Source organism: Sciurus vulgaris (assembly GCF_902686455.1).
Source record: "Sciurus vulgaris genome assembly, chromosome: 7".
Taxonomy (NCBI): Eukaryota; Metazoa; Chordata; class Mammalia; order Rodentia; family Sciuridae; genus Sciurus; species Sciurus vulgaris.
The window spans coordinates 125,016,794-125,031,709 of record NC_136467.1 but is presented as its reverse complement, the minus strand read 5'-3'; the positions used below and the strand labels follow the sequence as shown (position 1 = coordinate 125,031,709).

Here is a 14,916-nt window from a genome sequence, read left to right as displayed (position 1 = left end):
TCCTCAGACCCTGGTGTACTGGCTGTCCCCTACCCTCAACCCCCAACACTGGGCCTGGGGCCAGTTGCATTTCTTGGTTGTCACGTGGTTTCCCGGCTTAGCTGAGGCAGGGGAGGAGCAATGTCCAGAGTCATCTCTGCCCTAAACCCTAGGTTGACCAGAAGGGAGTGGATGGGCAGACAGATCTGACTCCTCTTGGATCCTCTAGCCATGAGGCTCCTCTGGGGGCTGATCTGGGCATCCAGCTTCTTTGTCCTGTCTCTGCAGAAACCCAGGTCCTGGAGGCAATATGCTGGTGCTAGGGTGGGGGCAGGGCTAGTAATGGAACCCAGTTCAGAAGTGAGAGAGCTTAGGTGTTCCGGACCAGACCTGACTGTGATACCCCTTTCCTCAGGTTGCTTCTGTTCTCGCCTTCTGTGGTTCATCTGGGGGTCCCCCTGTCAGTGGGGGTGCAGCTCCAAGATGTACCCCAGGGACAGGTAGTAAAAGGATCAGTTTTCCTGAGAAATCCAAGCCGAAATAATAACCGCTGCTCCCCAAAGGAGGACTTCACCCTCAGCTCAGAAAAAGACTTTGTACTCCTCAGCCTCCAGGTAACTGACTCCCACCCTCTCCTGCTGCTTCTGGGAGCCTCACCCTTCCTCCCCTCTGTCATCTTGCCAATGACTGGCTTCTTCTGTCTCTGACCTGATCCTTCTCCTTCTCCTCCTGACAGATCCCCCTGAATGATGCAAAGAGCTGTGGCCTCTTTGAACTACGTAGAAGCACTGAGGTCCAGCTGGTGGCCCAGTCATCATGGCTTAAAAACTCCCTGTCCAGAACAACAGATATTCAGGGTGTTAACCTGCTCTTCTCCTCTCGTCGGGGGCACCTCTTTTTGCAGACTGACCAGCCCATTTATAACCCTGGCCAACAGGGTGAGCATTGGTCTCAGGGTCTCTATTTTAACTCCCTCCCAACCAACCCACTCAGGACATGTTTGGTTCCCCTTATGTGAGGTATCCTGAAAGAAAGTGCCATGTTAGAGGGTTTCTCAAGCAAATATTCAGCCCTGCCTCACTCTGGGGATTGGGCCCACCCTCTCTTTGCACATGGCCTCCTGCTTACCTCTCATCTTGCACTCCCAGTTCGGTACCGGATCTTTTCACTGGATCAGAAGATGCGCCCATCCACTGACACCCTCACAGTCATGGTAGAGGTGAGTCCCCTGACTTGCCTTCCTGACTCTGGCTGCTGATGTGCTTCCCACTTGAGACCACTTCTACTCTCCTTGCAGAATTCTTTTGGCCTGCGTGTGCACAAGAAGGAGGTTCGGGTCCCTTCATCCATCTTCCAGGATGACTTTGTGATTCCAGACATCTCAGAGTAAGCTACCCCCACCTGGGAGTGGTCCCTACCTGCACCACTTCAATTCCTACTTCCCTCTGGGCTTTCCACTTTCAACACAGTCACATCCCAAATGCCCTGTCCTGGGCCTCCTGAACCTCTGGTTAACCCCCCCAGAACTGCCCCTTGAGAACCACGCTGCTGGCTCTCTGTGGCTCTCCTGCACAGATGAGTTGAGTTCCTTCCTTGTCCATCCTTAGACCAGGGACCTGGAAGATCTCAGCCCGATTCTCAGACAGTCTGGAATCCAACAGAAGCATTTTGTTTGAGGTGAAGAAATATGGTGAGTGCTGGAGACATGAAAGACAGGTAGCTTCTTTCATGAAGGAAATAAGGGGTCAAAGGAGAGGTCGTGGGAGCAGGGCAGGACTAGGGAGGTATGGGCATTACAGACTGGGGGTGGGGTGAGTCTTAGAAGGGTGCTTTTACTAGGGTTTGACCTGCTTACCCCTTTGTTCTGGGTCAGTTCTTCCTAACTTTGAGGTGAAGATCACCCCTGGAAAGCCCTACATCCTGACTGCACCTGGATATCTTGGTGAAATTGAATTAGACATCCAGGCCAGGTAACAGTGCCTGTCCCTGCCAGGTCCTGCTCCCATGGAGTATGAACAGGGTATAGAGTCCCACTTCCCAGATCATTATTTCTACCAGACCCCAGTCCACCGTCTTCCCCTTCTCCCTTTGGTAACAGGTACATCTATGGGAAGCCAGTACAGGGGGTGGCATATGTGCGCTTTGCCCTCCAGGATGAGGATCGTAAGAAGACTTTCCTTCGGGGACTGGAGACTCAGAACAAGGTAAGAAGGAGGTAGGGAGAGGTGCAGGGGCAGAGAGGTGGGGGAACTCTAGTCTCACCTCATGTCCTGTTTTCTCCCCTGCCCTAGCTGGTGGATGGCCAGAGTCACATTTCCCTCTCAAAGGATAAGGTCCAGGGTGCCCTAGAGAAGCTCAATATTGGTATTGATGACCTTCAGGGGCTGTGTCTCTATGTTGCAGCAGCCATCATTGAGTCTCCAGGTGAGTGACTCCCAACTAAAATCCAGCCCCTTGCCTCTGACCTCTGAGCTGTGTTAATCATCTTCCCATCACCCTAATACCTGACATAGTCAACTTATAAATGCAAAGGTTTGTTTTGGCTCATGGTTTTGGAGGTCCAGTTCATGATCAGTTGGTTCCTTTGCTTTGGGCTTGTGGTGAGGCAGCACCTCCTGGTGGGAGTGCATGTTGGAGTAAAACTGCTCAATTTATGGCTGGGAAACAAAAGAGAGGAAGAGGAAGGGACCAGGGTCCCATTATCACCTTGGAGGTCTGCCCCCAATAACCTTAAGTCCTCCCACTGGGCCTCACCTTGTAAAGGTCCCACCACCTTCCACTATTGCCACATGGGGGATCAGTCCTTTTCCATATGGACCTTTGAGGGACTCTTAAGATCAAAATTATAGCACTGACCATGTTCTCTAGCACCTACACACCCCTGACTTCTGTTACCTCATCTCAGGCCCCAAAACAGAAAAGATCCAGAAGCCTTGTCTTTCTCCAACTTGTCTTTGCATGATTGTGTCCTTTTCTCCATCTCAGTTTATTTATTTATTGTTTTGTTCATTCAGTCATTCATCCATCTGTTCTCTCATGCAGCACACATCTGTGTGCAGATCCTTTGTTGGGCTTTAGCCAATGTAGAGATAAATACCAGTTGGTCTGTGTGTTGTCTGGGGGTGGAGCATGCTCAAGCTGCCCTCTCACTTTCCTGTTCCTCTTTTCCCAGAACTCTGTCCTTAACTTCTCACTACCCTTTGTCTTGCAGGGGGGGAGATGGAGGAGGCAGAGCTCACATCCTGGCGTTTTGTGTCATCTGCCTTCTCCTTGGATCTTAGCAAGACCAAGCGACACCTCGTGCTTGGGGCCCCCTTCCTGCTGCAGGTTGCTCCTGGAGGGGCAGGATTGGAGGGGAGCAGGCATTGGTCAGGAGGGTCCAGGGTCTTGCTGACTGCTCCCTTTTTACCAGCCCCTCTCCCACCCACTTAGGCCCTGGTCCGTGAAATGTCAGGCTCCCCAGCCTCTGGCATTCCTGTTAAAGTTTCTGCCACATTGTCTTCTGGGTCAGTTTCTAAAATTCAAGACTTTCAACAAAACACAGATGGGATCGGCCAAATCAGCATTCCCATTCTTGTCCCCAAGACAACGACAGAACTGCAGCTCTTGGTAGGGTTCCTCTGACCCTTTGGGACAGTGGGCGAAGGGAAGAAGGTTCCACAGCCCAGCTTGAAAGGAGTGGGGTACATGGATCCTTGCCATTGACCCTACCCTGACATGCCTCTCTCTCCAGGTGTCTGCAGGCTCCCTCTATCCAGCCATAGCCAGTCTCACTGTGCAAGCCCCAACCTCAGGAGGCTCTGCATTTCTGTCTATTGAGCGGCTGGATCTTCAACCCCCTCGTGTAGGGGACACTTTCAACTTGAACCTGCGAGCCGTGGGCATTAGTGAGGACACCTTCTCTCATTACTACTACATGGTGTGCATAGCTTGGGAGTAGAGGAGGGCAGGGTGCAGGGAAGAGCCCTCTGGACAGGCTGGGTGCTCTTCACGACTGGGGATATTCAATGAAGAGGAAACCACTCTTGTCCTCCTTCTTGGCCCAGATCCTTTCCCGGGGAGAGATTGTGTCTATGAATCGAGAGCGCAGGAGGACCCTGACCTCAGTCTCTGTGTTTGTGGGCCATCACCTGGCACCCTCCTTCTACTTTGTGGCCTTCTATTATCATCGAGGCCTCCCAGTGGCTAACTCCCTGCGAGTGGATGTCCAGGCTGAGGCCTGCGAGGGCAAGGTGACTGGGGTTGGCAGAGGTGTTGTGTGTTAGTGGGGTTAAGAGAGAAGGACAGGGTGGTTGCCAGAAGGGCATGGATTTAGTTTGGGGCACACTGAGATTGCATGGGATTAAAAGAGGCTCTCCCCACTCTGACTGCTCCCACCCCCCATCTCTGCCAGCTGGAGCTGACCCTGGATGGTGCCAAGGACTATCGTAATGGGGAGAACGTAAAGTTGCACATGCAAACAGATTCTCAAGCCCTGGTGGCCCTTGGAGCTGTGGACACAGCTCTGTATGCTGTGGGCGGCAGGTCCCACAAGCCTCTGGACCTAGGCAAGGTTTGTTGAGCCCTCTTCCCTATCCTCTTGCCACTCTATGTCTCCTTCCCTTGATTCCCTGAGCCTTAGTGCTAAGCTCAATTCTTAGATCTCACTTGAGCTCCTACAGACCTCTCCCCGTCTTCTCTCAGGCCATGGACCTCATCCATTTCTCCTCTTGCCCCTTGGTCTCTATTTTCCCACTCTGTTTATCTTTCATATTTGTTTGTGCCCTGCCCTCTCACTCACAGCTGAGCAGCTGATCCTGCCCCTCAGACAGTCTCGACTCTCAGTTCCCTTTTTCTTACCAGGTCTTTGACGTTATGAACAGCTATGACCTTGGCTGTGGTCCTGGAGGTGGGGACAGTGCCGTTCAGGTGTTCCAGGCAGTGGGTCTGGCCTTTTCTGATGGAGACCAATTTACCTCAGTCAGAAAGAGTGAGAACAGAGATGGAAAGGGAGTGGGTGAGGGGAAGATGAGAAAGGAGAAAGGGCTGGTGGGATCGAGGAAGAAGGGATGGGTAGGGGAAGGGGAGGAAAGGAGAGGCAGGACCACTCATCCTGTGACTTGACTTGCTCTCTACCAGGTCTAAGCTGTCCCAAGGAGGAGAAAACCCGGAAGAAGAGAAATGTGAACTTCCAAAAGGCTATTAGTGAGAAGTGTGAGTTGTGGGCACCTGTGAAGCAACTTAAGCTGTCCACTTGTGTCTTGGTCAGGGTGGGCATCTGCCTCTCTGCCCTTTTACTCCTCAGTGAGCTAGTAGGTGGTATGTGGGCACAAGAAACCAAGTTCTGGGCTTGAAGTAATTGGGCTGGTGGCTGTCCCCCTGGCCTTAAGTTCTTGAGGCAAGTCCTTGTGAATCTAGGGGTTGGGATAGGGGCTGAGGTGTGTCTGCTTTGGTCCCTTGCACTTAACCTCACCTGACCTGCAGTGGGCCAGTATTCTTCCCCAGAAGCCAAGCGCTGCTGCCAGGATGGGCTGACACGGCTACCTATGGCACGCTCTTGTGAGCAGCGAGTGGCTCGTGTGCCACAGCTGGCCTGCCGGGAGCCCTTCCTGTCTTGTTGCCAGTTTGCTGAGAGCCTGCGCAAGAAGAATAGGAACAGGGGCCAGGTGGGCCTCGCCCGAGGTGAGGGGCTCGGTGGGGTGGGGAACAGGCAATCGTGTCTGGAAGGGCAGAGCAGTCCTTCCTCACTCCCATCCCCCACGACCCCCAGCCCTGGAGGTCCTGCAGGAGGAGGAACTGATCCATGAAGATGATATTCTTGTGCGCAGCTTCTTCCCAGAGAACTGGCTCTGGAGAGTGGAGACAGTGGACCGTTCCAAAACGTAAGGGCCTGCAGGGCCTTGCTTTGTCTCTGGGTTAGGTCTGGGGCCAGCCCTGGGGTGTGACAGGGCTTCTCTACCTCTCCTGATAGATTGTCACTGTGGCTCCCTGACTCTTTGACCACGTGGGAGATCCATGGTGTAAGCTTGTCCAAAAACACAGGTGAGGTTGCCCTGCCTGGGTCTCCAGCTGCCCTTCTCCCATTTCCCCTTGACCCAGGCACCCTGCTTAGCCCTTTGCTCTCAGTATAAGAAGGAGGTTCAGGGATCTGGGGAAGTCTCTAGTAGCATGCACCTGGCCTGGTCCAGAGAGAAGGGGCAGGCTGAGGGCAGAACTGGGTCATGCCCTGCTTCCCACTGACTTCTGCCCCCCATACCCACACTTCTTACCCATCAGGTCTGTGTGTGGCCACACCAGTCCATCTCCGAGTGTTCCGCGAGTTTCACCTGCACCTCCGCCTGCCCATCTCTGTCCGCCGCTTTGAGCAACTTGAGCTGCGGCCCGTCCTCTATAACTACCTAGATAAAAACCTGACTGTGAGGCCCCTTGGGAGCCTAAGCACATGGGGGTGGGTGGGGAAACCAGGGACAGGTGAGAGTGGGAGCCCAACTAGGCTGGGGCTCTGGCCATCCCCATTTTGTTGCCCCCAGGTGAGCGTCCATGTGTCCCCAGTGGAGGGGCTGTGCCTGGCTGGGGGTGGAGGACTGGCCCAGCAGGTGCTGGTGCCTGCAGGCTCTGCCCGGCCTGTTGCCTTCTCTGTGGTACCTATGGCAGCTGCTGCTGTGTCCCTGAAGGTGGTGGCTCGAGGATCCTTTGAATTCCCTGTAGGGGATGCAGTGTCCAAAGTTCTGCAAATTGAGGTGAATGGACACCCCTGAATCGAGGTCTCTGGTCTCCCAGATTTATCTCCCATCCTCAGTTCATCCTCTGCTATTGAGATCAGTGTCCTTGTACCCAAACCCAATGCTTTGGTCTATTTACATCTTCTACAGTCATAACCCAATTCTCCCTAAAGTTGAAACAGTCCCGTGGGAGTTTGCAGTGGGGGGAAAGGGGAAGGCTGTAGTCCTGTCTGATGCCTCACAGCCATGTTTCCCCTGAGACAGAAGGAAGGGGCCATCCACAGGGAGGAGATGGTCTATGAACTCAACCCCCTGGGTGAGTGACCCCTAACCCAGTCATCAGCTTCTTAAGGGGGTTGTGGGGTGCTAGGGATGTGGATAGAAGGACTGACTACCAGCTTTTCCCATCTTCCCAGACCACCGAGGCCGGAGCTTGGAAATTCCTGGCAACTCTGATCCAAATATTATCCCTGATGGAGATTTCAGCAGCTATGTGAGGGTTACAGGTGAGGGTGACCTTCAGCTCCTTGCTGATGGATACCCTGGACTCATGTGAAGCCTGTGGACCCCTGTTTTGACCCTCAGTCCCTGGATCTTTAGACTCATCCTCAACCCTCTCTCTTCATAGCCTCAGATCCATTGGAGACCCTTGGCTCTGAGGGGGCCTTATCCCCAGGAGGCCTGGCCTCCCTGCTGAGGCTTCCCCAGGGCTGTGCTGAACAAACCATGGTCTACTTGGCTCCCACACTGGCAGCCTCCCACTATCTGGACAAGACAGAACAATGGAGCAGACTACCCCCTGAGACCAAGGACCATGCTGTGGATCTGATCCAGAAAGGTTCTGGGTGCAGGGGCAAGCAGGACTGGGGTCTGGGATGGGGGCAATTAATGAAAGATAGACAGCCCAGAGGCTAGAGAGGGGAAGCAGGGGAAACATGGCCTCAGACATAAACATTGAAAGAGTGGGCAACACCTTAGTAGCCCCCTCTCCTTTCTAAGGCTACATGCGGATCCAGCAGTTTCGGAAGAGAGATGGTTCCTATGGGGCTTGGTTACACCGGGAGAGCAGCACCTGGTGAGACTGGGAGAGGGGCTAGGGCACCTGGAGGGTGAATAATCAGATACCTGGGGAAGTGGGACTGTGTCTCCAGAGGGACCACTCCTATCCCCAGCTGTCCCTTCCTTCCCTCTAGGCTCACAGCCTTTGTGCTGAAGGTTCTAAGTTTGGCTCAGGAGCAGGTGGGCGGCTCACCTGAAAAACTGCAGGAGACAGCCAGTTGGCTGCTATCCCAGCAGCAGGCAGACGGCTCATTTGAGGACCCCTGTCCAGTTATCCACAGGGCCATGCAGGTGTGAATGTGCTGGGAGGCTGGGCCACGGAGATCCTGCAGGAAAAACTGTCTCCGCCTTTTCCCTTCTTGACTGACATCTTTTCTCCCCTCTCTAGGGGGGTTTGGTGGGAAATGATGAAACTGTGGCTCTCACTGCTTTTGTGGTCATTGCCCTTCAGCATGGGCTGGCTGTCTTCCAGGACCAGAGTGCACAGCAATTGAAGCAGAGAGTGGTAAGGATGCCTGTGGGTCTGCCCATCACCGGAACCCAGGCATCCAGACCCAGTGTTCCCAGGAGCCCAGGCATCCAGACCTCAGACCTTCCTCCCCAATTCCTTCCAGGAATCCTCCATCTCAAAGGCAAACTCATTCTTGGGGGAGAAAGCAAGTGCTGGGCTCCTGGGTGCCCATGCAGCTGCCATCACAGCCTATGCCCTAGCACTGTCTAAGGCTTCCCAGGACCTGCAGGATGTTGCGCACAACAACCTCATGGCAATGGCCCAGGAGACTGGTGGTAAGGGACAAGGGAGTCTTGGCAGTAACCCTGGGGCTTTGGTGTGGGGGAGGTTTGTGATATCTGGATGTACCTAGAAAGAGAGAATGGAGACCCTGAGAAGGAATTAAAGCATAAGCAGGGAAGATTTGGGAGTAGAATCAGGAAAGCCTGACAGAAGGGAGTCAAAGGGCAGGTAACTGGGATGACCCCACCTGCTTCCCTGTTCATCTGTGGGTCTCTCTTCTCTTCCAGATAACTTGTACTGGGGTTCAGTCACTGGTTCTCAGAACAATATTGTGTCACCCACCCTGGCTCCTCGAAGTCCAGCAGACCCCATGCCCCAGGCCCCAGCCCTATGGATTGAAACCACAGCCTATGGTCTGCTTCACCTGCTGCTTCGGGAGGGCAAAGCAGAGCTGGCCAACCAGGCTGCATCCTGGCTCACCCATCAGGGCAGCTTCCAAGGGGGATTCCGCAGCACTCAGGTAGGGGTTGCCCCAGGCTCTGGGACAACCTGAGATCAAGTACTGAGTAGTCCTGAGACCAAGTACTGAGTCCTGGCCTGACCTCCTCAGGACACAGTGATTGCCCTGGATGCCCTGTCGGCATACTGGATTGCCTCCTACACCACTGAGGAGCGGGGACTCAATGTGACTCTCAGTTCTACAGGCCGCAGTGGGTTCAAGTCCTATGTGCTTCAACTGAACAACCACCAAATTAAAGGGATAGAGGAGGAACTGCAGGTGAACACTCCCACACCTGGGTTGCTATGACAACCGGGCTGGTCCAGAAACCATCCCCTCCCGCCCCCTTCAGAAATCCCTGTGACCCTCTTCCAGAAGTCCTCGAAGATTTTCTGCTGTGTGATCAAATTTCTGACCTTTGCTTATCTATAAAATAATATATATGCAGATTCTGTCCCACACGGTTTTAGGAAGCTAAAGTGAGAGTGCACACAAAGGTAGAAACTTTTAGAAATGTGATGTGGGGAAGTTTTAAGGGAAGAGATAAATTATTAGAGCAACAAACTGGTTTCCCTCTGCCCTTCTGATGTCTCTCATTTTTTTGTTCCTGAAAGTTTTCCCTGAGCAGCAAGATTAATGTGAAGGTGGGAGGAAACAGCAAGGGAACCTTGAAGGTGAGGCTGGCAGCGCAGGTGCCCGGCGAAGGGAGGGACAGGGCCCGCAAAGAAGGGAGGAGCTGGTGTTGAGGGGTCCCTATGGACTTGTCATCAGGGGGAGGAAGAAGCCACCTCAGGGTTGATGTCCCCTGCTTCCATCCTGGGCCTTTCCCCCTTGTTCTGATCTCCCCCATTTCTGGGCATCTGTCATATCCTTTATCTCCACGTCTGGCTCCTCAGTCCAGGCTTATCTCCTGACCCAGAGGCTTGATACATTCCACAGTACCTCAGACATAGCAGGTCTCCAACCTCTTCTTTCTCCTGTGTCCCTTGTCTGAGTGGTGGGATCCCCTTCTGCCCAGGAGCCCAGCTACCATTCTAGAGGCCATGTGAGTGGCTTCTCTCCAGAGCACATCCTTATAGACTCTGTAACTCCTGCTCTGCTCCCCTGCTGTCTTGGGTCTTTGTCACTTGTGTCCTAGATCTCTTGTTAAAATGGTCTTGGCCCTTCCTCCTATCTCTCCACTCTGGTAGTAAGACTGACCTTCTGAAAACACCAGTCAGATTTACCTAGGAAAAAAGTCACACTGGGGCCCCTGCCGACCTCTCTGGCCAGACGACACATCCCCACAGCTCTCCCTGCATATATTTCTTCCCTCTGCTCCCTGTACCATGGGACAAGCTCATTCTCCTCCTTCCAGCCTCAGCCAGAACCCTTTCCTGAACTTTCCATTCCAGCTTCCTGTGTGCCTTCTAGAGTATTGACCTCCCTGGGCAGTCCTGCATCCTCATCTCTATCTCATGTCTTACCCAGCAGCCCATCTGGTGCCCACTTATGGTTGTACTGTTCAGAGAGGGGCTAGGGCTCAGACCTCTGAGCCCAGGGAGATGTCCTTAGGTCTGTGCCTCAAGCATCCTTTGTCCTCTCCCTACCCCTTGCTGAGCCAGGTCCTACGCACCTACAATGTCCTGGATATGAAGAACACAACCTGCAAGGATCTTCAAATTGAGGTGAAGGTCACAGGCCATGTGGACTACACAAGTGAGTGTTGGAGCCTGGAGGCCTTGGGCCCCGAGGGGCTGATGTGGGACTGAGTGACCTCCCAGCCCTTTCTCACCATGCTGCCCTGTGCAGGGGAAGCAAATGAGGATTATGAGGATTATGAGTATGAGGAATTTCCAGCCAGCGATGACCCAAGTGCCCTTTCCCAGCCTGTGACACCTTTGCAGCTGTTTGAGGGACGGAGGAACCGCCGTAGGAGGGAGGTGCCCAAGGTGGCAGAGGAACAGGAATCTAGAGTGCAGTACACCGTGTGCATCTGGTGGGTGCTGCACAGGCCATGTTGGGTGCAGCCACTGGGCCAGGGGAATGGGGCTGGGACAGAAGCTGGGGCTGGGCATCTGGAACACAGTAATGTGGAACCTGGGCATCAGGTCACATCTCTCCACAGGCGAAATGGCAAGGTGGGGCTGTCTGGCATGGCCATTGCAGATATCACCCTCCTGAGTGGATTCCACGCCTTGCGGGCCGACCTGGAGAAGGTGTGGTCAGCCGCCCAGACCATCCCACTCTGCTCTCAGGAGCCCTGCTCCATATCCCTGTAGCACCTCCAGATGCTGAGCCCTGGCTCGTTTGAGGCCTAGGGCCCCTGACCTGTAACTGCTTCCCCTTCCCCACAGCTGACCTCCCTTTCTGACCGTTATGTGAGTCACTTTGAGACGGATGGACCCCATGTCTTACTATACTTTGACTCGGTGAGTGTGGAGGGGTGACACAGGAAGGGAATTGATGGCACTGGGATTACTGAATCCATTATGCAGTTTCCAGGAGGCAACTGCCTCAGCAACTGGGGCTCTTGGGGACTTGGGACATAAGTAGGGAGCAGTACAAGAATGTGACTTACATGAACCACAGCAGAGTTAGAGGCAGTCTTCCTTAGGTTATGGCAGGTAACAGAAGCCCCAGTTGTATTGGTGATGAGGACAAGGCTGTCAGGAGGGTGGTTTGAGGGCAGGTAGAGTGCCTTAGAGGACAAGTCCTGCCACAGTCCTAATGCAAGAATAGTACTGAAAGTCCAGTTTGAGAATCATCAACCTGGAAGGATTTGTTGGCAGTCAAGGAATAGAGACCCCCACTGGGGGTACAGAGGAGAAGAGGGTGGGCTCAGGTCTGTGCTCCCAGGAAAAGAGAAAAAAAGGATTTAAGAAATGACCAGGTGGGGGCTGGGGCTGAAGCTTAGTGGTAGAGTGCTTGCCTAGCATGTGTGAGGCACTGGGTTCCATCCTCAGCACCACATAAAAATAAAATAAAGGTATTGTGTCCATCTATTACAACAACAACAAAAAAAAAAAAAAAAAAAAAAAAAAAAAAGGAAGAAAGAAAGAAAAAGAAACAGAAAAGAAAAAGAAAGAAAAAGAAAAAGAAGTGACCAGGTGGAACCAGGGATGGTTCAGAAGCTTACCTTCAGTTTAGAGAGTTTTTCTGAGAATGCGTCCATAATTTAAGACTGCAGAAGAATTGGAGCTGAGAATACTGTGGCAAGGTCACCACCAGTATAGTGAAGTTATCAGAGACCTTGGGGATCAGTTTTTAGAGTTCTGGTGGCAGGAAGGCAACAGAATGTGAAGGATGCTAGAGATAAGATCAATAGCAATAGAATAGAAACAGGCCAAGTAGAGGCAGCCAGAAGCCTGTAGGCTGGGGAACAACTCCCTGATCTTACTTCCCCACCCCTTACCAGGTCCCCACCTCCCGGGAGTGTGTGGGCTTTGGAGCTGTACAGGAGGTGGCCGTGGGGCTGGTGCAGCCGGCCAGTGCAGCCCTATATGACTACTACAGCCCCGGTGAGCAGTCAGGGACAGCTTGGCATTTGGGGAGGTTTGGTTAGGTGCCCTTATTTGGGAAGCCAAGAATCAGCATAGTGAAGGGTGGAATGGGGCTCCATGGGATGGGGAGATGCAGAGGAGGGACATGTGCCTTAACTCCACTCTTTGTTTTTCTCCAGAGCACAAATGTTCTGTGTTTTACGGGGCACCAACGAAGAGCAAACTCCTGTCCACATTGTGTTCTGCTGACGTCTGCCAGTGTGCTGAGGGTGAGAGGCAAGGTCTGGGGTAGGGCTGGGAAGATAGGCTGGTGGGGCCAATGCACCACTTCATCTGGGCCCTCCACCTCAGGGAAATGCCCTCGACAGCGTCGCGCCCTGGAGCGGGGACTGCAGGATGAGGATGGTTATAGGATGAAGTTTGCCTGCTACTATCCCCGAGTGGAGTATGGTTAGTCTTCCTCCCTCAGGGACCAGCTGTCTTGTTCTCTCCAGACTGCCTGCTCTTCTCACAGGCCCAGGTGTGGCCTCTTTGCTGTCCAGCCCTTTCAGCCCCAGGTGATCACCCTTCTCTCTCTTCCCCTCACCCTTGCCCAGGCTTCCAGGTTCACATTCTCCGAGAAGATAGCAGAGCTGCTTTCCGCCTCTTTGAGACGAGGATCACCCAAGTCCTGCACTTCAGTAGGAAGGGAACCAAAGAGACGGGCAACTGGGGGAGGCAGGAAGGTCAAGGTTTGGGTGTGGGATCTGGCCACTGGGAATCATGAAAACTCAGACTAGTCCGAGCATACTAGCAACCTGGGCTTGCCCATAAATGGGGAGCAATAGCACATGCCCATCAGAGATAGTAAGGGTTAAACAATGGACCTGTGCAGAGCCCCTGGCCCTGTGCTGCCCTTGGCCTTCCCTACCCCTCTGATGGCTCTTGTGCACATTACGCCCTCAGCCAAGGATACCAAGGCTGTTGCTGGTCAGAACCGCAACTTCCTGGTTCGAGCCTCTTGCCGCCTTCGCTTGGAGCCTGAGAAAGAATATTTGATCATGGGTCTAGATGGGGCCACCTATGACCTCAATGGAGAGTGAGTCCTGTGGTCCCTTCTATCTTGCTTTATTCACACCCATGACCATCCCTCAGAAGCCAAGGCCTTATGCTTTCTATTCTGCATGCCCATCCTCCTGACCTCTGCTGACAGCCTCTTTGCCCCTGCAGCCCCCAATATCTGCTGGACTCAAATAGCTGGATTGAAGAGATGCCCTCTGAACGCCTGTGCCAGAGCACCCGCCAGCGGGCAGCTTGCGCCCAGCTCAGTGACTTCCTCCAGGAGTATGGCACCCAGGGGTGCCAAGTGTGAGGGCTCCCCCCACACCCCACCACTGCCCAGGTGGAGCCTGAGCTGGGAAAAGGTAATGCTTGGCGTGCAGCTGCTCCTTGGCCTGTGAACACAGCCCCAGGGGCAGGGTCACAATAAAGCCTTTTGCCAAAGTGTCAGTGTGTGTCTCTGTGATTGAGAGCAGCCCCCATTCCAGGTTCTGGGGGACCCAGGCCAGGTTTGTGTAATCTTGGACTCTCAGAGCCTGGAGCCCTTGGACTGGCCACCTCTGCCTGAACCCACCCTGATGACTCAGGCCTTAGTACATCCTGGGACCACCCCAAACAGAACTGTGACCCAACAACCTCTTCCTCAAGGACTAGAGTCCACCCTGAGACTTTTCTTCAGTATGTTCCCAAGGAGTTCTATCGCCCAATGTCACCAGTCCGCTTGTCCTTGGGCAGGATTTGTGCTCAGCTGACACATCACCAGATGTGCCAGATGAGCTGTGTCTAGTCCCATGTCCCTACTCTGACCTTGTGCATTTGGTACTTCTGAGCCCTGGTCTGTTGAAAGCCTATTGACCTTTGATCCTATTATCAATGGCATTAGGTATCTTCCCCAAAGTTGTGCAATCCTCTGATGATGTCTTCATCTGGGCACTGATTTTAAACAAGCCCAAAGGCTGACTATGGTGTGTTTGTTAATAATCTGAAGGAAACACTTATTCTACCAGGGCCAACCCACTCCACCCTGCTTGCCTAGCTTTCCCCTACTTTGGAGGTACCCTTGGGACCTTCAGGGGTGACCTTAGAAGTCCGCCCATGGAAATTTACTGAGATGAGTTTTGATGTCAATTGAGACAGTTCAGCAGCCCACCATTCAATCATTCAACAAAAATTCACAGAACTCTCACTCCATACCATGCCCTGTGTCAGATACCAGAAATACAGCCACTCTGTTCCTCCTGTGCTGGAGCACCTGCCAGTAGGCAGCCTGTGCCGAGGTCAATGTTGGAGGAAGCAGAAATGAGAATGAGCACTCCACATCCTCTGTAAAAAGTGTGATGTCAGGGAGCAGTGTGGTCCCATGGGGCATCTAATCCAGTAAAGGAGATGGGCAGGGAAGGTTTCCTGGAGGAGGTGACATCTAAG

The 14,916-nt window shown here is 53.3% G+C and overlaps 1 protein-coding gene across 1 annotated transcript; it reads left to right on the top strand.

Moving 5' to 3' along the window:
- Positions 1-115: 115 nt before the first annotated feature.
- C4A (complement C4A (Chido/Rodgers blood group)) lies at positions 116-13,941 on the top strand. Its single transcript, XM_079148537.1, has 41 exons — positions 116-275; positions 395-593; positions 716-917; positions 1,128-1,198; positions 1,277-1,365; positions 1,587-1,669; positions 1,853-1,949; positions 2,078-2,183; positions 2,271-2,403; positions 3,191-3,306; positions 3,412-3,588; positions 3,713-3,898; positions 4,026-4,211; positions 4,373-4,531; positions 4,822-4,948; positions 5,098-5,172; positions 5,443-5,640; positions 5,729-5,840; positions 5,930-6,000; positions 6,235-6,374; positions 6,489-6,698; positions 6,945-6,996; positions 7,097-7,186; positions 7,309-7,518; positions 7,680-7,755; positions 7,874-8,030; positions 8,128-8,244; positions 8,354-8,525; positions 8,760-8,992; positions 9,083-9,250; positions 9,586-9,645; positions 10,576-10,669; positions 10,763-10,949; positions 11,079-11,169; positions 11,308-11,382; positions 12,369-12,471; positions 12,633-12,722; positions 12,805-12,903; positions 13,050-13,133; positions 13,399-13,531; positions 13,663-13,941. The coding sequence occupies exons 1-41, from the start codon at positions 211-213 to the stop codon at positions 13,802-13,804; spliced, it is 5,235 nt and encodes a 1,744-aa protein (XP_079004663.1). The 5' UTR covers positions 116-210; the 3' UTR covers positions 13,805-13,941.
- Positions 13,942-14,916: the final 975 nt, after the last annotated feature.

Excerpts from the sequence above, each read along its gene's own strand:
- C4A (XM_079148537.1), top strand. The coding sequence starts at position 211 with ATGAGGCTCCTCTGGGGGCTGATCTGGGCATCCAGCTTCTTTGTCCTG. Across the intron at positions 2,184-2,270 it reads GACTGGAGACTCAGAACAAG|CTGGTGGATGGCCAGAGTCA; the intron begins GTAAGAAGGAGG and ends CCCCTGCCCTAG. Across the intron at positions 4,949-5,097 it reads ATTTACCTCAGTCAGAAAGA|GTCTAAGCTGTCCCAAGGAG; the intron begins GTGAGAACAGAG and ends GCTCTCTACCAG.